Raw genomic sequence first — 17,695 nt, 5'->3', positions numbered from 1 at the left:
TGTTCAGGGTTGAAGGCAGATAAATCACAGACTCTTAATCAGATATGCAAAGTTGTTGGACAGAAATAAGCACTATAAAGGAACATTAGATAGTCAGGAGTGCTCTGAAATAAGCACTAAGTTGCACTTTATGAGGACTTCACTATGGAGTCCTCTGGCTTCTCGTCAAGCTGAATATAATTTTTCAGAATCCCTGAACAGTAAAACTAATGCATGCAGTTGGTCAGGGCATGTCTATATATCAAGACTGGAAGATAAAATGTCTTCTTTGCAGCCTCTCCTTAGAGTTGTCAAGTTCCATCAATTTCCGTAGCATTGCTTCTGACTTATAACTGCACAGATGAGTTCAAAATAACCCACTAGAAACTCACACTGAATGCCTGGTTCTTATTTTGAAAATGCAGGTGTCTTCCAAAGCACAGAAGAGAAGAGAGATATACTAATCTACAGTTATTATGAACACTTCTGTACACTGGTACACACTTCGATCGTTTTCTGGGTAAGAGAGATTCATTTATGTAAAAGTTTTGCTGAAGTATTTTTTGCTGAAGTATTTTTTACACTAATCAGTTTTGGTGATGTGTTAGAATAAATGTGACAGTAGTGTTCCCTGCACCTACATGAGGCACATCCAAGTTTGGTACTGACAAACTGCTCAGATGCATCAAGACTAGTAGCTTTCATTTATATACTCAGTGGCAGGCACTTGCATCAGAACACAGTGTTTTCAGACACAGTTCAATGAATGTGGCTGAAAGGCTGCCTCTGATCTGATTTTTTTTCTCCCTTTTTGCTTCTTCCTACATATAAATTTTTAATATCTGTATTTCATGTCCCAGTGTGATTGATCATTTCCATATATTCGGGGGTTGCCTTTGAAAATTAGGCCACTGAAAATTTTTAGGCTGGCCAATTTACCCACTAAATCCCATTCTCCATTTGAGATGTAGTTGGATATATCAGCCTCGAGCATCTGCAGGTCAATCAACCAGCCACTGTGAGTCCAGGAGCCAAACTTCAAATCACACTTCTGCACATCAAAGGGGAACCAGCGGACATCAATATAACAGGTGCTCTTCAAAATGCCTATGGATAGAAATCAGTCATGATCAAGCATGTGCAGGATGCATTTCATCTTACGCTTATCTGCCTGATTGATTGTGAGCAAGTTTCCTCTCCAGAAAGTATATGTGACACAGTCATGGGGCAACCAAACAAGTATTGCAGGTGGAAGGTGCTGACACGAGTGGAATAACCCCTCTTCTTCTGCCAGTGAAGACCCACCTCTCACTGCATCCTTGAGGCAGTTTGCTCAGGAGCAGCCCAGCCTGTCTCCCAGTGCTGGCTGGCCTCAGCAGACTACTGGCAGTGCTGACAGGACAGAGTACACAAATGTGCATTTACAGAGACTGTATTTCCTGTGAGGAACTACTTCTGAAAGGAGTTCCTGGTTAGGCTCTGTCCTAGACCCACCATACCGTGAAAACACATTATGATGCTAAACCTTGCTCAGTGCTGGCCTTTATAGACTTGTGTTAACCTGAGCCTTGAATTTTACTCTGGATGTGTCTAGTCCAGTTTAAGGGGTCTCAGAGGTAGGGAACAACAGTGGACCAGCCATCAGGGAAGTCCCTGTTGGGCCCTGTGGACATGCCTGGGGGCTATACTGTGCTATGACACAAAGTTTGGGCGTTTTTTTGTCCACCACAGTGAGCAACTGTGAAACAGCCTGTGTGTTTGCTGGTGGGTCCTGGCTGCTGGACCCTGCAGGCATGGAATCAGTAGTACAGATGGAAAAGAGGCTGAGACTTGGGTCCAGCTGGCTGAGACCAATCCCAGTTTGCATTTTCACTTGGACTTGTAGCCTCAGCCTGGCAGGAGGACTTCAATGCAGAGTGAGTGCTGCTCTCAGGGTCTCCTCTGGTCACACACCTCCCCACTCAACAAAGACCTAACTGGACTGCATATGTGATGGTGCACACCACCTTGCTTTGGATCACATCTCAGGTGGGCCTCTGGAAGTTCTAAGCAAACTGCTCAGGAGAATGTTTTATTGATTTGTGAAGTGGAAATACACTACTGATAATGGATGTAAGTTATGGGTCTGTCCCATAACTACCCAGCTTGTAAAATTTCCACAGACTGCTTTAAAACATCTTGGTTTCATTCATGAAGGAAAACTGCTTGTATTAATTTGATTAAAAGCAAACAAATGTTCTCTGTGTCCTACCTGGAGGAATATATTGGCAGGATCCAGAGTAATTCACCAGCACATTCGTGTGAAATGTCGCATCAAACCTTTCATCTGCACTGTAACACAATATAAACAAAACATAACAAAACAGAAAAAGAGCAAGCTGATGTTTGAGAACGGCGTAGCAACTGTCAACATGGAAATAATATTTTGTCTGAACTGAACCCACAGAAAGTCTAATATTAGTTCCTACACCTGGGCGAAGAGTCTACCCTTGACCTGCATCTCAGTTTCTCATAGACACTGTTGGCCTGCACCTGGGCAGGTTGGTTGTATGCTGTTATGTCATCAAAGAAGTGAAAGGCAGAGCGTTGGATGTCTCAGAGCACAGGTAGAAGGGAAAGGATCAAAAGTGTCATATTAGCTGTATCCAAAAACCGGGCAGTTGGTACAGTGAGGCTTTTCTAGGGCGGCTGTCAGAATGAGGCAGCTCACCGTATAAATCAAGTTATCTGCTACCCAGATATCTGTTGTAACAGCAATGGTGGCCTGACTTAGCAATTCTGCAGTCTCTTGGGATGCAGAGGGCTGAGGGTTTGCTTCTAATATTGGAGGAAGGCACTGGGGAGAAGCTGTTTTAGGGGCCTTGTATGAGGAGATTCATTGAGACTCTAAGAGCAAAAGCCAGGTGAAAGGGACCAAGAAAACAGAATTTCCTTACTGTTCCAAGCAATTCTGTGAAAATTAAGGGAGTAATGAGCCAGACCATGGCAAGAATTGTCCAAAGGAGCAAAGTCTGAGGGCTTCTTCTGGAAGGTCTCTTGGGAACAGATTAACCACAGACGATTCCCTGGGCTTATGGAGCCTTGCCTGTGGTGGCTGTGTGCAGGTCTATATTACATCACTACACCACCTTACATACCCTATCTCTCAACCAGGTGTAGAAAATTCAGACCCTCCATTCCTCTTCTGATCTGCTCTATATCCATGTCTTGAGTCCTCAGTCCTCATTATTGCCCCAAAACCAAACAAGGCAGATAAAACTGAAAAGGCTAGCTGCGGAATGAGTGGTAATTATCAGACATAAAAGGTGACAAGAAAGGGCTTTATGAATACAAGCAAACAAGGAGAAGACAAAGATAGATTCATCACTTGCTGTGAAAGGAAAGAAAATCACAGGATGCAGAGAGTTCCGGTATCCTGCACCCTCTGAGCTTCACTCTTTACAATTAATTCTCACACAGTGGCAGGAGTTCATGGCAGAATATGGGAGGAACAGGTTAAGGAAGTGTAGATAAGACAGATTCTACTCAGCAGAGCTGATGAAATTTACTCTTGAGAACTGAAAGGACTGGCCGAAATACCCTCTGAAGCATTAACAATTATCTGTGAGGACTTGTGGAGAACAGGGAACGGCACAGTGAATTAGGAAGATCAAAGAAAATTCTGACATTTTTTAAAGGTGAAATTATAGACACATCATTCTAACTTCAAAGAAAATGAGGTGAAAACAGCTGGCACAGATTTGTGAAGAGCCAACTGCATCAAATCAATCTAATTTTCTTACTGACTAAAAGGAGGTAGGTAATATATCTGAACTTCAGCATGTTCTTATAAAGTACAATAATATGGACCAGGCTGTATGCTTCCTTTTTTAGAGACTGACAAGGAATAAAGAGACAATAAGGACCAAAGCTGAAGTAAAGAAGAACACCGAAACAATCCAGGTGCCTCCAAGCATCCTTTGGATATTTTGCTATGAATGCTTGGAATGGAAGATGAGTCTGGGTGAACTAGGGAAACTAGCAGAATTAATTTAATCTGGATAATTAGAAAGTATTACCCTGAAAACTCTCAGAGAAAGACATATCAGTGAAACTCTATTGAGACAGCAGGGCTGAGATACATCTGTGGTTTGCAGTACATCGAAAAATAAGTCCAAAACTAAGATGCAAACTCAAAACCCTCTCCTCCTGGAAAGCATTAAGGAAACAGCTGTCTAGAGAGCTTCCATTCCATTCAGCACTGAAGAGGTACTGGCTGGAGAGCTAGATTCAGCTCTGGGGGAGGAAAAACAGACTAGAGAGTGTTCAGAGTGGAAGAGGAATGACGGAGAGATTTATGAAATATATGACGAGTAAAGTGAGAAGAAAATATATTTGTTTAGTTCAATCAGGAATACTATGATAGATACATGATAGTAATTTTCCAGGAGAGATGTGGTAATTATGAAGAGAGTATGGGTAGTTTTCACTCTGCGTTCACTGAGAAGAAGTTAAAGAAGACATCTGCAGAACTACAGCAAGGAAGACTTAGATATTAGAAAAATCTCTTAGCTGGTGCTTGTTTGGTTTTGTGACTCTTTCAAGCGTAAGAACCAAACCCACATATGGCAAAAGGCCCAGAATATCAGTGAAGCACAGCTGATTTTCAGCACCCAGTTCTGGTCTCCCACCAGCCATTGCACATCTTGCTTACCTGTTATACAGCAGAATGTCTGGTACCCAAATCTGGTCAGCGGGAAATCGCAAGTTCTGCACCCCTGGGTATTCATATTGATCCCAAGACAGGTAAACATCAACCCAAGACTGTTGGCAAACACATACATCAGATTATATGAGCTTGTAAAACTCTTCTAAGTTGTCTGGAGTATTATGGGAACAGAATGGATTTTGCCAGCAGCAATAGCAGGAGTATGATAACAGTTTAATGCTTGGCTTTAATTATTAAGAAAGGTTGGCATAAATACATAGGAAATAACAGTCTGACTAATGAAGCTGTGAGCCATACATTAGTGTCTAGCTCTGCACTCTGTGGCCTGAAGCCAGGCATCCCAAACCTTTCCTGGTGGGCTGGTAGGCACACTGGTTCTGAGGTGAGGTGGTTTAAAGGATTTGGGTACTGTCACTGGTAGGTGGACCATGGTTGGGTGACTCTTTCAATAACAAATCGCTATGAGAGGTAGGCAAATGAACTTTGTGTGCCAAGGGTTGTTTCTGATTTCCACCTCAACACAAACAGTTAATTCAAGAAAGGAACAACTTTTGGGCTGAACCTTGCGACTTAAAGCAAACCTCAGTGGTGGGGCTGCAAGGGAAAGGGAAACCCTTATCGGTGCTGATATCTTTATAACTATATATCCATATATCTAAATAGATATAGACATACTGTTGCAAGGGACAGGACACCCAGGGGTCTGTCCTAACAATCCTGTACTCGGATAGGTTTGTCTGGGTTCGTTTTTGCGATGGAAAACCACTCATTCCTGCTGCAAATCCCAGCAGGTAACTGAGGAAGGAACAGCCTGTTCCGTTGAACACATTAATATGAGATAGCGTTTGGCTGCGGAAATCAAAAACGAATTAGTTCAATCATTCATGTCTCCCACTGGTTTTTTCCTCAAGAACTGCAACTTTATTGAGCACAAGCTGTTAAGGAGATCTGTTTATGCACCATAAAAACACTGTATCCCTCACCATAGGCAGCCGGCAGCAGACCAGATAGGAAACTCCCTTCCCCAAAACCGTGAGTGAAGATCGATTTTGCTTATCCTGCATGACCTGTGGAGGTCAATCCTCGGCTGGAGCAGGTTGCAGAATGTGGAGAAGGAATGTTTATGGATGAGATTTGTAAAGCACAAGGGAAGGCAATGTTCCCAGTGATGTGCCAGGGTACTGCCAGCAGTGCAGCAGGGAGCTGCCTGTGGTCCCCGGCCATCCCACCACCCAGTCAGAGCACTCTGCATGTAGTCCAGTGTGGCTGGGTCACTTTTGTGATCAGAGGAAAGTGATGGGAATTTTGTGACTTGGCTCTCTCTTTCAGATAGGGGTGGGGATTTTCCCAGAAGTAGCAAGTACAGGGAGCCTGCGTCATACAGGTGTCTGGCTGCTTCCCGAGTCCCCATCACTGGTTATGAAGAGGGACTTCAGACCCTTGAAGAAACTCTTCTTAGTCATAATGGGACCCCAACACTGGGCTCTTTGTCACTAGATCCCTACATCCACTGGCCTAACAATGCAGTTGGTTTCATTCTCCAAGGGTCAACAGGTGTCCCCAAAGGGTTATGTTGACTCCTGAATTTAATTTTCAAAGCTGAAAGGAGCACTAGGGAAATTTTAAAGGACTTAAAATGCCTACTTTTATCACATTATAGACAAGTTAATAGATAGCAATCTTGCTTTTCAACTAAGAAACACACAGGCTACTCACCATCTGCAGCCAAGCATTTGTGATCAACACCTGATTCTTCTCATCCTTTGAACAAAAGTGGGAAGGAAAGAGAAAAGAAGAGAAAAAAGGATGATACTCAAAGTACAGTTTGATTACAGGTGGAAGAGTTTCTAATTCTTTTAGAAAACCCAGACTCTTGGGGTACATAAACCAAACTTTATGGAGTAGATTGTGAGCTCAGTTGAAAACCACTGAAATGCATTATTTGGTCCAGACAATAGTGATTCTTTGCTATCCTTTAAACCTAGAGACCTCCTGTGTTTATCAGAACTAATCACCAACAGAAGAGAAAATAATAGATTATTTTTCTTATTTTGCTGGGGACAAGCAAACTCCTTACCAAAAGCATCACTTTTGCCTTTTAGCTACTTTGTCAAAACAAGATGATTTCCAGTACCACACAGCACGAAAGTAAGTAGTCGGAGAGATTTTATATTGCATTTGCTGTCACTGCAAAACGACGGTGAAATAGTGCTGGAAGTGCTGTTCTTTTGGAGTGTCAGCACTGCGTAGCTTAGCTCAGGCTGAAAGGAAAGGAAGGGCTGGCCTTGGGAAGAAGCTAGCACACGGCAAAAAGGACACAAGTGCTGCCTGAGAGGGAGCTTTCATGGCATCTGCACAGAGCAGCAGCCTGTAAATGCATAGGCCGTGGGGAAGCAGCTGTGACTCACAACAGAAGCAAAGATGCCCTCACCACTGAGTTGGAGCCCAAATGCTTTGGGACGCACAAGGTGCCCAGCTTGCTGCAGCTGGTCTTCAGGTGCAGGACCCTGCAGTGCTGCTGCCACAGTGTCCCATGCAGGAATTGCAGACTCCCAAACTAATGCATGGAGGAAACTGCTCAGAGAAGCCTCCTTATTATTGATTCCCCAGCACATAGGACACTGGGCCACTGGTACTGCTGAATTCCTTAGCATGAACCCTGTCTGTGTCATGATCTACTCTCTTCACTCGTTTGGGTTGTTGAAGCTGCAGAAACACCACAACCTAGAAAGGGAGACATCATTGATCTGGACGATTCCTGTTGTTTTGGCACTGTGGCCCCAGTTACGTGCTGCACTCAGGCTCCTGTCCCCATGAAAAGTACATTTCAAGCATGAAACAGGTCTTTGCCATAGTGATCCATGCAAAACTGTCTATCACACTACCTCCTCTTGAGTCCCCTTGCAACCTGCCCAAACTGCTTCTGCTGCTGTGATATGGCACTCAAAATTCAGATGCAATTTTACATCATTATACTGTTCATGTATTTCCCTTTCTCCTCTCTGCTGCTCCCGAAATTGTGACAGAAAATGTGTGCCTCTCTGTGCAAACCACAACCTGCCTCCAGAGGCCCTGTCCATCTGCTGCTCCTTTTGTTCCCTGGGTTGCTATGGCTGAAGCAATTGTAAGTCAGTCCACAGAAAAATAAGAAAAGAAAAATCACACACAGGACTAAACCTGTTAAGACACATTTTTTAGATCCTGAAGCATTGAAAGGAATAAACACTAACTTTGAAAAATATAAAATCCTAAAGTGAAAAAAAAACCCCAGAGCTGGTAACTGACAGGGTCATCAGAGCTAACTGTGTCCGCTGGTATGGGAAATGAAAATAACACAGGTTGTGTGTCCCAAGGATCCTCAGGGGCCAACCATCAGCCCATCTGACTGATGCATTCCTAGCCACCAGTGACTCCTAACGTCTCTTTTAAGGATGGCAAGCATGATGCTTGTCTGAATTGCGCATCAAATCCTAGCAATATTTTGTGTTGCTATCCAATCCATAAATTCTTTATGCTTATAAGCTGCACATGTTCTTCTTACAAAGACTTTCTGTGTACTGCTAAAGAAGCCTGAACACCATGACTAAATTGAGGGTCAGCAACAGTCAGCCCATGCTTTTCCTGTGCAAAATTAAGGGTTGTCCCCATCTACATTGAACCCTATAGAGAAGGGGAGGAGGGGAATCTTCCTCATTTTGCTGGCTACCTGAGTAAGCCACAGGGAGATGCACTGAAGTCCAGTGTAGATCTGGGAGGTTATGGGTTTCCAGCATGTGGAGCTGCCTTCCCCCAGGAGCCTTTCATATTTGGCTCTGGATTTACAAGGAAATCCTTTTTGCCTAGCATAGTAAGTTTATGCTCAGCAGCTTGCAAAGGATGACATCTCAGGCTGACTTCGGTATTTCACAAAATGGTCTGTTGCCCTTACCTGTTTCTCTATTGCACCATTGTGTGTCAGATATTAATGACCTGGCTAATCAGATTTGACTACAAACAATTCATCAGCCATGTATTTTATTTAGCATTACATTTACTGTCTTGGGCAGGACTTGCCTCCTTTTCACAGGGCTACTCCGCTCATCACATTTGTCCTTCTTAGATTTGCTTTTTAGTCAAAGGAAAACTTGTCTTTTAGAGTTCTCACAACTTTATCTACAGAGTAAGCATGGTCTTCCTTGTCTTGTGTTTTTGGTAGTACCAGTCTGCAAAAGCACAAAGTCTAACCAGAGCTTTGGACTGCTTATGTGTCAGCTTGAGTGAAAAAAGAAGACATTTCAGGAATGTTTTCATGGCCATTCAGAGTCTGTTCTTGTCCTTGCCTTCAGGCTGCTTAGCTTTCAAATGGTGTTTGGCTTTCTGAACAGCAAAAGACAGAAAATGTTGTTTCAACATTCAGTACTGATCAACAGACGCAGTCCGATGGGTCCTTCTTGTTGCAGGACAGAACAGAATATTTTCCAAACAAGGATGGGAGTTTGCCAGAAGTGCCTCATTTGCAGAAGCAGCAAAGCTTGTTTTACACTGGGCAGGCATTCGTCCATGTGTAGCTCTCTTGCTAAGCCCCTTCTAGAGAAGGACCCTGAGGCACCTGGCCAAGGAAAAAATTCCTGCTGGGGCTGCCCAGGAAATGAGGACTGTGGGAATCTTGAGTCTGAATCCATTCCCTGTTAGAGTAAGAGGCATTTAAGAGCTATTTACGGAACTTTCCATCTGTGCAGATGTGGTGGTTTACTGAGCCACGTATCTTTGCATCCTCTAAAGAAATCATTTGGCCTTTGGAGTGGGCTGGTTGCCTTGCCTTTCTAGAGCTGCAGAAGAACTACAGCTCCTGCCATCTTTATCATGACCTCTGTATACATTGACACAGGAGGGACCTATTTTTCTGTTACAAAGATACTTACAACCAAACATGAGAGTGTGTGTACTTTACTCTGTCTCAAGAGATCACTGGCCACCTAGATTTGCCTAAGTAAAAGCTAATTATGGAGCTTAGGGAGTGCTGGAGACGGTTCCTTCGCTATGTGTCATTAGTTTGTGCAGAGCGGTTGAAGATTAGTTGAGAGGATGCCTTCCCTCCCAGGAGAAAACTTACATAATCCATCATACTGCTTTTCCTGTGCAAGATTTCTGTCTCACTTGGCACTGGCAGCCTTGGCAATGATTTTCCCTCCGCATTGGGCAGGCTCTCAGCTCCCATCTCTCCCTGCAGCAAGGCACCCAAAGCAGCCCTGCAAAGATCCTGGATGAGGCTGGAGGTGACTAGACCCCAGAGGTGCTTCTCCATCATTCCCCTGGCAGTTCTTCTGGTTTGAAAATATTCAGCTCAGAAAAATCACTTTGCTTCTGGTATTCAAAAATGCTGGAAAAGCTGTGGTCACTAGCTAGTGCAACAGTTGTTCTCTAAATCCTTCCTGTCGTTATCTGGGTCACTTTCTCCCCTTTATATCTCCAGCCTGAGTCCAGTTAATCCTCTGCCCTCGATATCTGCTTATTCCTACAGCCACCTTTGACCCATGGAGAGTGACAGAATTAGTTTGGTTTGTTCTAGTGCATGTGCTGCAGCATGTGAATATTTTAGTTTGGTTTTCTTTTCCCTGCTCTCAATCCAAACATTGTATGTACATCTGCCTGTGTTGTGCACCACTGCCTGTCAGCAGATCCTCCCTTGTCAGGTCAACGTCTAAATGAAATGTAGCTGCCCTCAGCAACATAATTACCTGAATCATATCACATGGACAGAAAAAGGCAAAGCCTTTCCTGGTTCAGTAGCCACATCATACGGCAACGTGTTATCTCTGTAGCAAGGCACTTGTTACCAGGTGGCTGGTAGGAGTCATTAATCTCCTTGCCCTCTCACAGAGCCACAACACTGGGAGTCGAATCAGTCATCGATTTACTGCAAGACAGTGATCAGAAAAATCCCAGACTGAACAGGTGACTCTCAGAGGTCATGTGTGACTACTTTGGTACTATGGTTAATTTTTAAAGTTCTTTTTTCCCCACTGTTTTTGTGCCTGGAGACCTGAAGACAAAGAGGGAAATGGTCAAGTGACTTGGAGACATTGATAGTGAGACCTGGAAAATTTAGTTAGCAGAGGCATTGGTCTTTGCATGGGATTTTATTAAAAACATCTAAAGGAACTGGTGAGGCTTTCAAGGGCTTGTATGCTCACTCTGTGACTGCAGCAGGCACTCCTTTCCATTGATAAATCACCTACCTGCCCCCAATCTTTAGCTGATTAACCAAAACTCATCTTAGATGCACTGAATGGTTGAAGGCTCATAAATCCAGTCATTCTGAGAAACGCAGAGGTTGCCTTGGCAACATTCCAGTAAATATCACTAGAAGCCTTTATATTTCAGTGGTCTCATTAAAAAGCTGGAATAAATGTTGCCATGGTAACATCAACTTTGTAGAGATACCTGAAGTTTGAGTACTTCATCCCAGTCCCTTTAAGAAAACACCCTCAGGAGGGAGATGGGAATCAGAGGGGAGGGCCCAGAGTAAAAGTGAAAGACTGAGAGAGAGACAGAAATACAAAGGAAAAACAAAATTTGAACAAACATCCACAAACACATGCTGAGTATTTTGTTTCCCATCAGGATGAAGATGTGTCTAGGCCAGTGTTGTCAAGCCAAAGAAGATATAGTTAAGAACTCATAGCTGAACACCTTTGTTGCATGAGCTTTTTCTCCTATGAATAGTTTGAGGTGTTTTTCATCTGAGGTTGAACCACATTTTCATCTGATGCCGCTGGCTTCTTCTTGAAGTTATGCCTTTCTTGATCCCCTGCCTGTCTTGGAGAGGTGTGTGCTCTTTCACTGTGGGTAAGAAGTGCAATTTGCTTTTGGTCTTTCCACTGTGTAGCAGCTTCTACACAGGCAGTGCAGTAGCCTGTGTAGGCTGTGTGGTCACACTGCCTTTAACCACCTGCACTCTTCTGTCCCCAGAAGGGCAGTCTGGGGGGAATACGATTTCATCTGTATCTGCTGCTTACAGCAGTCCTATGCACACTTGCTTTCAAGACAGGAACTTTATATATTGGAGGTTTTAGCCTCTGTCAGATCACACTCCTCTCCTTGCAAACCACTGAGTCAGGAGCAATCACTTGCCATGAGAGTGGAGAGTTTAAGAGAACCTTGTACTGGGAGGAGCACAGCAGTCAAAGAGGGACTGTGCCACAACAGCCTGTAAGTGCAGGGATGCCAACTGTATTTCTCAGGCTGCATAATGCATGGCCAACAAAGTCCTCAAAAAGGTATTCCTCGTGAAAAGCTTGTCTCCCCATATGTCAGAGACCAAACAGTTGCTTTAATATGGATGTTAAATGCAAAGGCCTGGATGCAAAAGCCACTGCAGCAAGTACTGAATCTGTGATTTCCTCAAAGGTGAGAGTGGGAGGAAGAAATAAGGGAAAAAAGGCCAGTTTCTGCTGCCAGTCACGGCATCAGAGTAGGCAGCCCTCCCACTCACTCACATAACTGGTGACTGTGAGTCTCCTAAGCCTACATGATTTGTAGGCCTTACTTGCCTTTTCCCCCTACACTTTCCAATTTACACTGCCATTGTGGTGGAAAAGGTAGATTTGTTCTTGCCCTGCACACGTGGCATGACTTCTAACTATTGCCTGGGGCTCTAGGTACTCGCCTTAGGAAACTAATTTTGCTCTCATAAGTTGTAGCTTTTGCAAGTTGTAGCTTTTGCACTAGTGCCTGAAGATCAGGACTCCAGTGAACTGTGACAGAATGTAGACTCCAGCACTGGTCTTGAAACTGTTTCCACAAACACTTGCGAATTGCAGAGACTCTGTGTCCCCACACTTCTATAGGATCCTAGGGAGAGCCGTTTTGTCCCACTGTTTCAAAGATGCGTCTCATGGAAACCCCAGAATCTGGGTCAGAAGGCTTTCCAGCCTTCTCACATGGTTTTCCAGCACAGTGCTGCTCTCTGACTGCTTGGATAAACTGACATACATGCTTAGTTCCTGGGGGAAAGGATGTTATGTCACCATCCAGAAGCAGTCAGTCCTGCATTAAAATCCCTAATCATCCACACATAACATGTAGGTGGTTTTTATATTCTCCAGGGTAGATACCTTACCCTGAAATAGCCCTCCATGGGTTTTGTGCACAGTTGGCAGGTGTTTCAATAAACAGAACTAGACACAAATCATCATTTCAAGCTATTAATTATTCATTGTTTTTTTCAGCATTTGAGATCATAAGGAAAACAGTGGGAGGATTATTGAGAAAGGTCTCAAACAGGCCAACCCTGAGTGCTTAACAGAGACTCATGCTCAGGCTATTTGCAAGACTGCCTTTGGTTTTTCTTCCTATATTTGCATGCTGCTGTCACAGCAAGAAATAAGGGGATGTAGGAGTGTTCCAAAACTCAAATAAGCTCTTAAAGCTTGTGATCAGGTATAGAAAAGGGGGGAAAGGTTTTTACTGATGAGCTGAAGTCAGTGTCTCTTAGGACTTACTCTCAGACAATACAGAGAAACTGAGAAATACTAGGTTCAAGGCCACTTCAACAGCTTTGGCTTAACTGCTTTATTGCAAGTCCTTGATGCCTCAAATTAGTAACCCAAGATTAACGACACACATGGGCTCAAGATTCATATTCCTACATCTACAGAGTGCAGACTTCTCACCAGGCAGAGAGAAAATTGTTTAATTATTGCTAAATGCCCAAGCAGGATGACCACCATAGAAAATCTCAGAAGGAAATCAGCCATTCTTTTGTTGGTGCCACTGCCACTAAATACAGCTTAGGGAACCACGCTGAAAGAAAACAAACTTTGGAATTGCTGCTCACTAAGTGAGCTGCCTCCACTCTTTGTGCCGAGTGGGGTAGAAGCCAAATTAAAAATTGCTGCCGGTAAAATTCAGGTAATTAAGGCTCCATCATAAGGTTTCATGCAAGCATGTGTGAGTAGTATCGGACAGGAAGCCGTAATACCCATGGCGCTTTACTTTATTGTGCTAGCAAATTCACATGTTACATGTTTAACTGGTTTAGTGAGACTGATATTTTGATAATGCCTGGCACGTAGAAGACAGCCAAAATAATAATACGTGGCTCAATCGGCCCTGAATTTCACACTTTTCAAGATCCTCCCATTCTAATGAAGAGGGCAACGTATTTACTTTTTCTTCGCAGAGTTGAACGTTGGTCACGCTGCTCTGGTCTCATTGAATTGGTCCTTGCAAGATGAGAGAGAAAAGAAACCTCCCAGAAAGATATGTCTTTTAAGGAGAAACAGAGTAAACATGGCTCACAAAGGCTGTACAGGAAGCTCCCAAATAAATGCAAAGGCATTATTAAGAGAGAAAAAAAAGATACTTTAATCTAGAAGGGCTGAAAGAGTCAGTTGAGCGGTCAAGCTTACATTGTTGAAGTTATCTGTCTGTAAAAGATTTGTAGGGGATGTACTATAAGGCTTATGTTTTAATCTACTGAATTCTGATACTATATTGGGAATAACATATGAACAGGTGCTTATGTGCACTGCATGTTTTTATTCGTTTCCTCAAACCACTTGTCTGTTGATCCGGGTTTGCTACATAACACTCAGCATAGATTTTTGTACATTTTGTGCTGGAATGAAAGGTAGAAGGGATGACCTAGCTGCTCTAAGGTCAGTTTAAGAAGAAAGAGGTGAATTAGAGCTAGAAAATAAACTCTTGAACTTTCTGGCCTTTCAATTCACCTGCAGAATTGCACAGCCTGGGAAGCTTATGAAACAAAATCATTCAAGAGTAAGGAAATCAACTGTTAAAAGTTGATTCACATCAATGTTAAAAGTCATTCAGATCTGACAGAGATTTTGTGAAAAAGCCAACTGTATCAGGGCTGTGTCAAACAGGAGGTATACAGGGCTAGGCATTGCCTTGTTCCTGCCTTCTCACCTTTACTTTATGACACAGTATACTGACAGGTAGCCTCCAGCTTTGGCATCTCTCACTCAAATAAAGAATTCTCCAGCAAAGAGGTCATTGCACAACATCTCCTGTGGACTGAATTTGACCATCCTATTATTTGAGGAGCAGATCGCCTGGGAACTGAGCAGCCTGGTGAGGGCATCTCCAATGTCAAGAGCAGCTTACATTAAATGCTGTTCTCTTACCAAACATTTCCTCAAAAAAAAAATCAAAAAGCAAACCAACCCAAACCAAAAAACTCCCAGCTCCTTCAGGGCTGCACTCTCTGATTTAAGGGAAACTAGTGCAAGCTTAAGTTTGAATCCAACATTTTGATAAGTTCCCGGTAGAGAAGACAAAAACAAGTATGCTGCTAACCTAGTATGCTGCTTATAGCTGTAGTGAATGCATCTGAGTGCTCAGGGAAAGTATGTGAGGATTTTTTCTCTTGCTTTCCCTGTACAGCAAGGCACAGACACAGTTTTCAGAAACAAAAAAAAAATTGAATATTTGTTCCTTGTTATCTTACTAAGCTCTTCTGTTGACCTGTCTTCCTGCTTTGCAAACATGTCAGGAGCTTTGACACACCACAGCAACAATATCTGAAGTTTAAAAGTGAGACTGTTTGCAAGCATGTGATCAGGTTTGAGAGGAACCTGCAGTCCCTAGGATGTACAATCATTTTACACACTATTCAGTTGAATCAGAACAGTACATAATAAATATTTCCAGATAGAGCACTTGTTTTGGGTTTTCAGCCCAAAATACAGTATAAGATGTTTTTGTTTTTTTTTTTTTTTCTTCTGAAAGTGTGAAATGACTCATGTATGGTTGGTGATTTTTTGTATTTTTATGGCTTCCCATTGGTCACTCACAGTCCCTTTTTCTAGTCATTATGGCCTCTGAAACAGGAGGAAATTTCCAGAAAAGCACCTGAACAATCACTCGGCATTATGTACTTGGGCAACCTGTAATTTACTGAGTTGATTTTCTGGGCCACTGGCAGTCGGAAGGGTGAACATGGAAGAGAAAAATACTGCAGGACTTCACCATATGCAGAGAGCAGAGCACTAGTTTTTTGTTTGTTTGTTTGTTTTAAGTAACTCAACAGTGCTGCAACATGTACACACCCCTTCAGATAAGGTCTCCTGCAAATGCCAACAGGAGCAATGAAAACCATCATTCATGACGACAAATGGTTTCTACTTAGCAGGTTCCTTTCACATGGCGCCAAAGCAAAATGCTTGCATTTCCTCTGCTGTGGAAAACGTCATGCCTCATTTCTTAATTGCTCTAGCCTGACCAACTGGCTGGGCTCTTAGACAAAATAAGAAGAGAATTCTTGTTCCAAGTACTCTTGGGTGTCTACCCATGCTTGGGCTGGCAGGGGTTGGCAGTGCCTGACAGTGCTCTGTGGGAGAGATCACCAGCCAAATGCCCTTCTGATACACAGGGAGTGCCTGGAGGGCAGGCTCCTGGCAAGAGTGACCCTCAGAAACTGCATACAGAGGAGATAGCTCAGCATGAAGTTGTCCTCACACATAGAGGACAAGACAAACTGAACTGAACACTGCTGCTAAACAGGGGCTGCAACTGTCCCTCCTTCTGCTCATTTGTTTCCTGGGTGTAAGAGGCCTGTGGTGGCTGTAGCTGTGAATTCATGTAATTTTGGGGAAAATCCGAACCGTACAGTACTTCATTTGCATTTGTCTGCCACAGCTGTGACAAGCAGAGAACATGTTCTTCACAGCTTTGAGTGTGATGCCTGGCTTTGATTGCTAAAAACCACAGATATCCTGTGTAGGCAAATACACACAGGTAGAAGCAGAAAACCTAATCCAAAGTAGTCATGCTTTGAAATTTTCTTTGAATGGATGTAAGAAGAAGAGGTGAGATTTTAAATAGTCACTTGTCACTACTGTTTGGAAAACCTCAGTGACAAGCAGTCAAAACCTCCAAGCAGTCTTTACTCTCTGTGTAGCAAAGTGAAATTATATTGTCACCAATGCTGTCCTCAGCAGGCTGGCTGCAGAAAATGAATTTAGGATTCATTACATTGTAATACAGTATGTGTAGGAAACAGACTTATAGAGGCATGTCATGGAACCTGTCCTAGATCAAAGTGTATTAGATGTGATGCCAGGTCTTGGCATGTGTAAGGTCTGAGTTTCTCTGAGTATCAGTGGCAGACCCTTTCTTATTTCCATGCAAAAATAAAACAGGAAACTTTTTTTTGTCTTCTCTATATTGTTTTCTCCTGCAGGGAAACCAGAACAGGGTCCACGGTCTCATGCCCATAGCAGTGACTACTTGCAAAGCATCTCAGTGAGTCTAACAATACTGTAGTATTTCTTGGCACACCGCACTCCCCTGACTGTGGAGTGCTTGTTTGCTCCCCAGTGACCATGGTGTATGAAGTGCACTCAGCCTGGGACCTTGCCTAACAGCCTACTGTTTTAAGAGACACACAAGTCCTCAGAAAGTGCAGCTTTTCACTTTGTTAGTGCATACACCTTTGCCAAGGCTGTGATGCTGTTTATCCCATTCCTATGTCCTATTCCTGTTCCCCCGAGTGAAGAACTGTGCACCAGCTGCTTTGTCTGGTGCCAGGCAGGGCAGCTGAGGAGACAGAGTTTACTCACCCCCTCCCCACCATCTGAGCGAACAGTGAGTTTTCCACTTGGTTTGCTTTATGGTGTCACAGCTAATTGAGATTACCTCTCCTCTGTAGCTTGCCTGCTGCTCTTTACATCACTGTGGCTATAACGAGTCTCATTTTGAACATTTACCTCAGCAGCTGGGGCACACACATGCTGCAATCTGTCCAGCCAGCAATGGAGGCTCACAAGTACAATGCTTGTTGCTGGCATATTCCTGCATTGATTCCTGATGTAGGAACCCATGGGAGCAGTATTTTGTGCATTTTCAGGCTGGCTGGTTTAGGCATTTGTTGATGGCACCTTTTTACTACAGGGACTCCACTGCCAAGTGATTTTCTGTGTCTTCACAGAGGAGACGAGAACCTTTTTACATCATCCAGGATTAACACTTCAGGTGACTCTGGATGTTTTTTAAAACACCATG

The 17,695-nt window shown here is 43.4% G+C and overlaps 1 protein-coding gene across 2 annotated transcripts in view; it reads right to left on the bottom strand.

Annotated features, from left to right (window-relative positions):
- Positions 1–17,695, bottom strand: part of LOC114000715 (neuronal acetylcholine receptor subunit alpha-7-like) — a 56,528-nt gene that overhangs the window by 19,777 nt on the left and 19,056 nt on the right. The window contains exons 3-6 of one of the 2 annotated variants that reach the window (XM_027745233.2): positions 6,404–6,448; positions 4,673–4,782; positions 2,231–2,310; positions 919–1,086 (exon numbers count right to left, since the gene is read on the bottom strand). In XM_027745233.2, coding sequence (XP_027601034.1) covers positions 919–1,086; positions 2,231–2,310; positions 4,673–4,782; positions 6,404–6,448 — 403 coding nt within the window. The remainder of the gene's footprint in view (positions 1–918; positions 1,087–2,230; positions 2,311–4,672; positions 4,783–6,403; positions 6,449–17,695) is intronic. The other variant, XM_039380938.1, reaches the window with a different exon arrangement.

This window comes from Pipra filicauda, unplaced genomic scaffold (assembly GCF_003945595.2).
Source record: "Pipra filicauda isolate LSUMZ 115617 unplaced genomic scaffold, ASM394559v2 scaffold208_size1342795_pilon, whole genome shotgun sequence".
Lineage (NCBI taxonomy): Eukaryota > Metazoa > Chordata > Aves > Passeriformes > Pipridae > Pipra > Pipra filicauda.
Note: the sequence above shows the minus strand (reverse complement) of the source record. Positions and strands in the feature narration are given on the sequence as shown.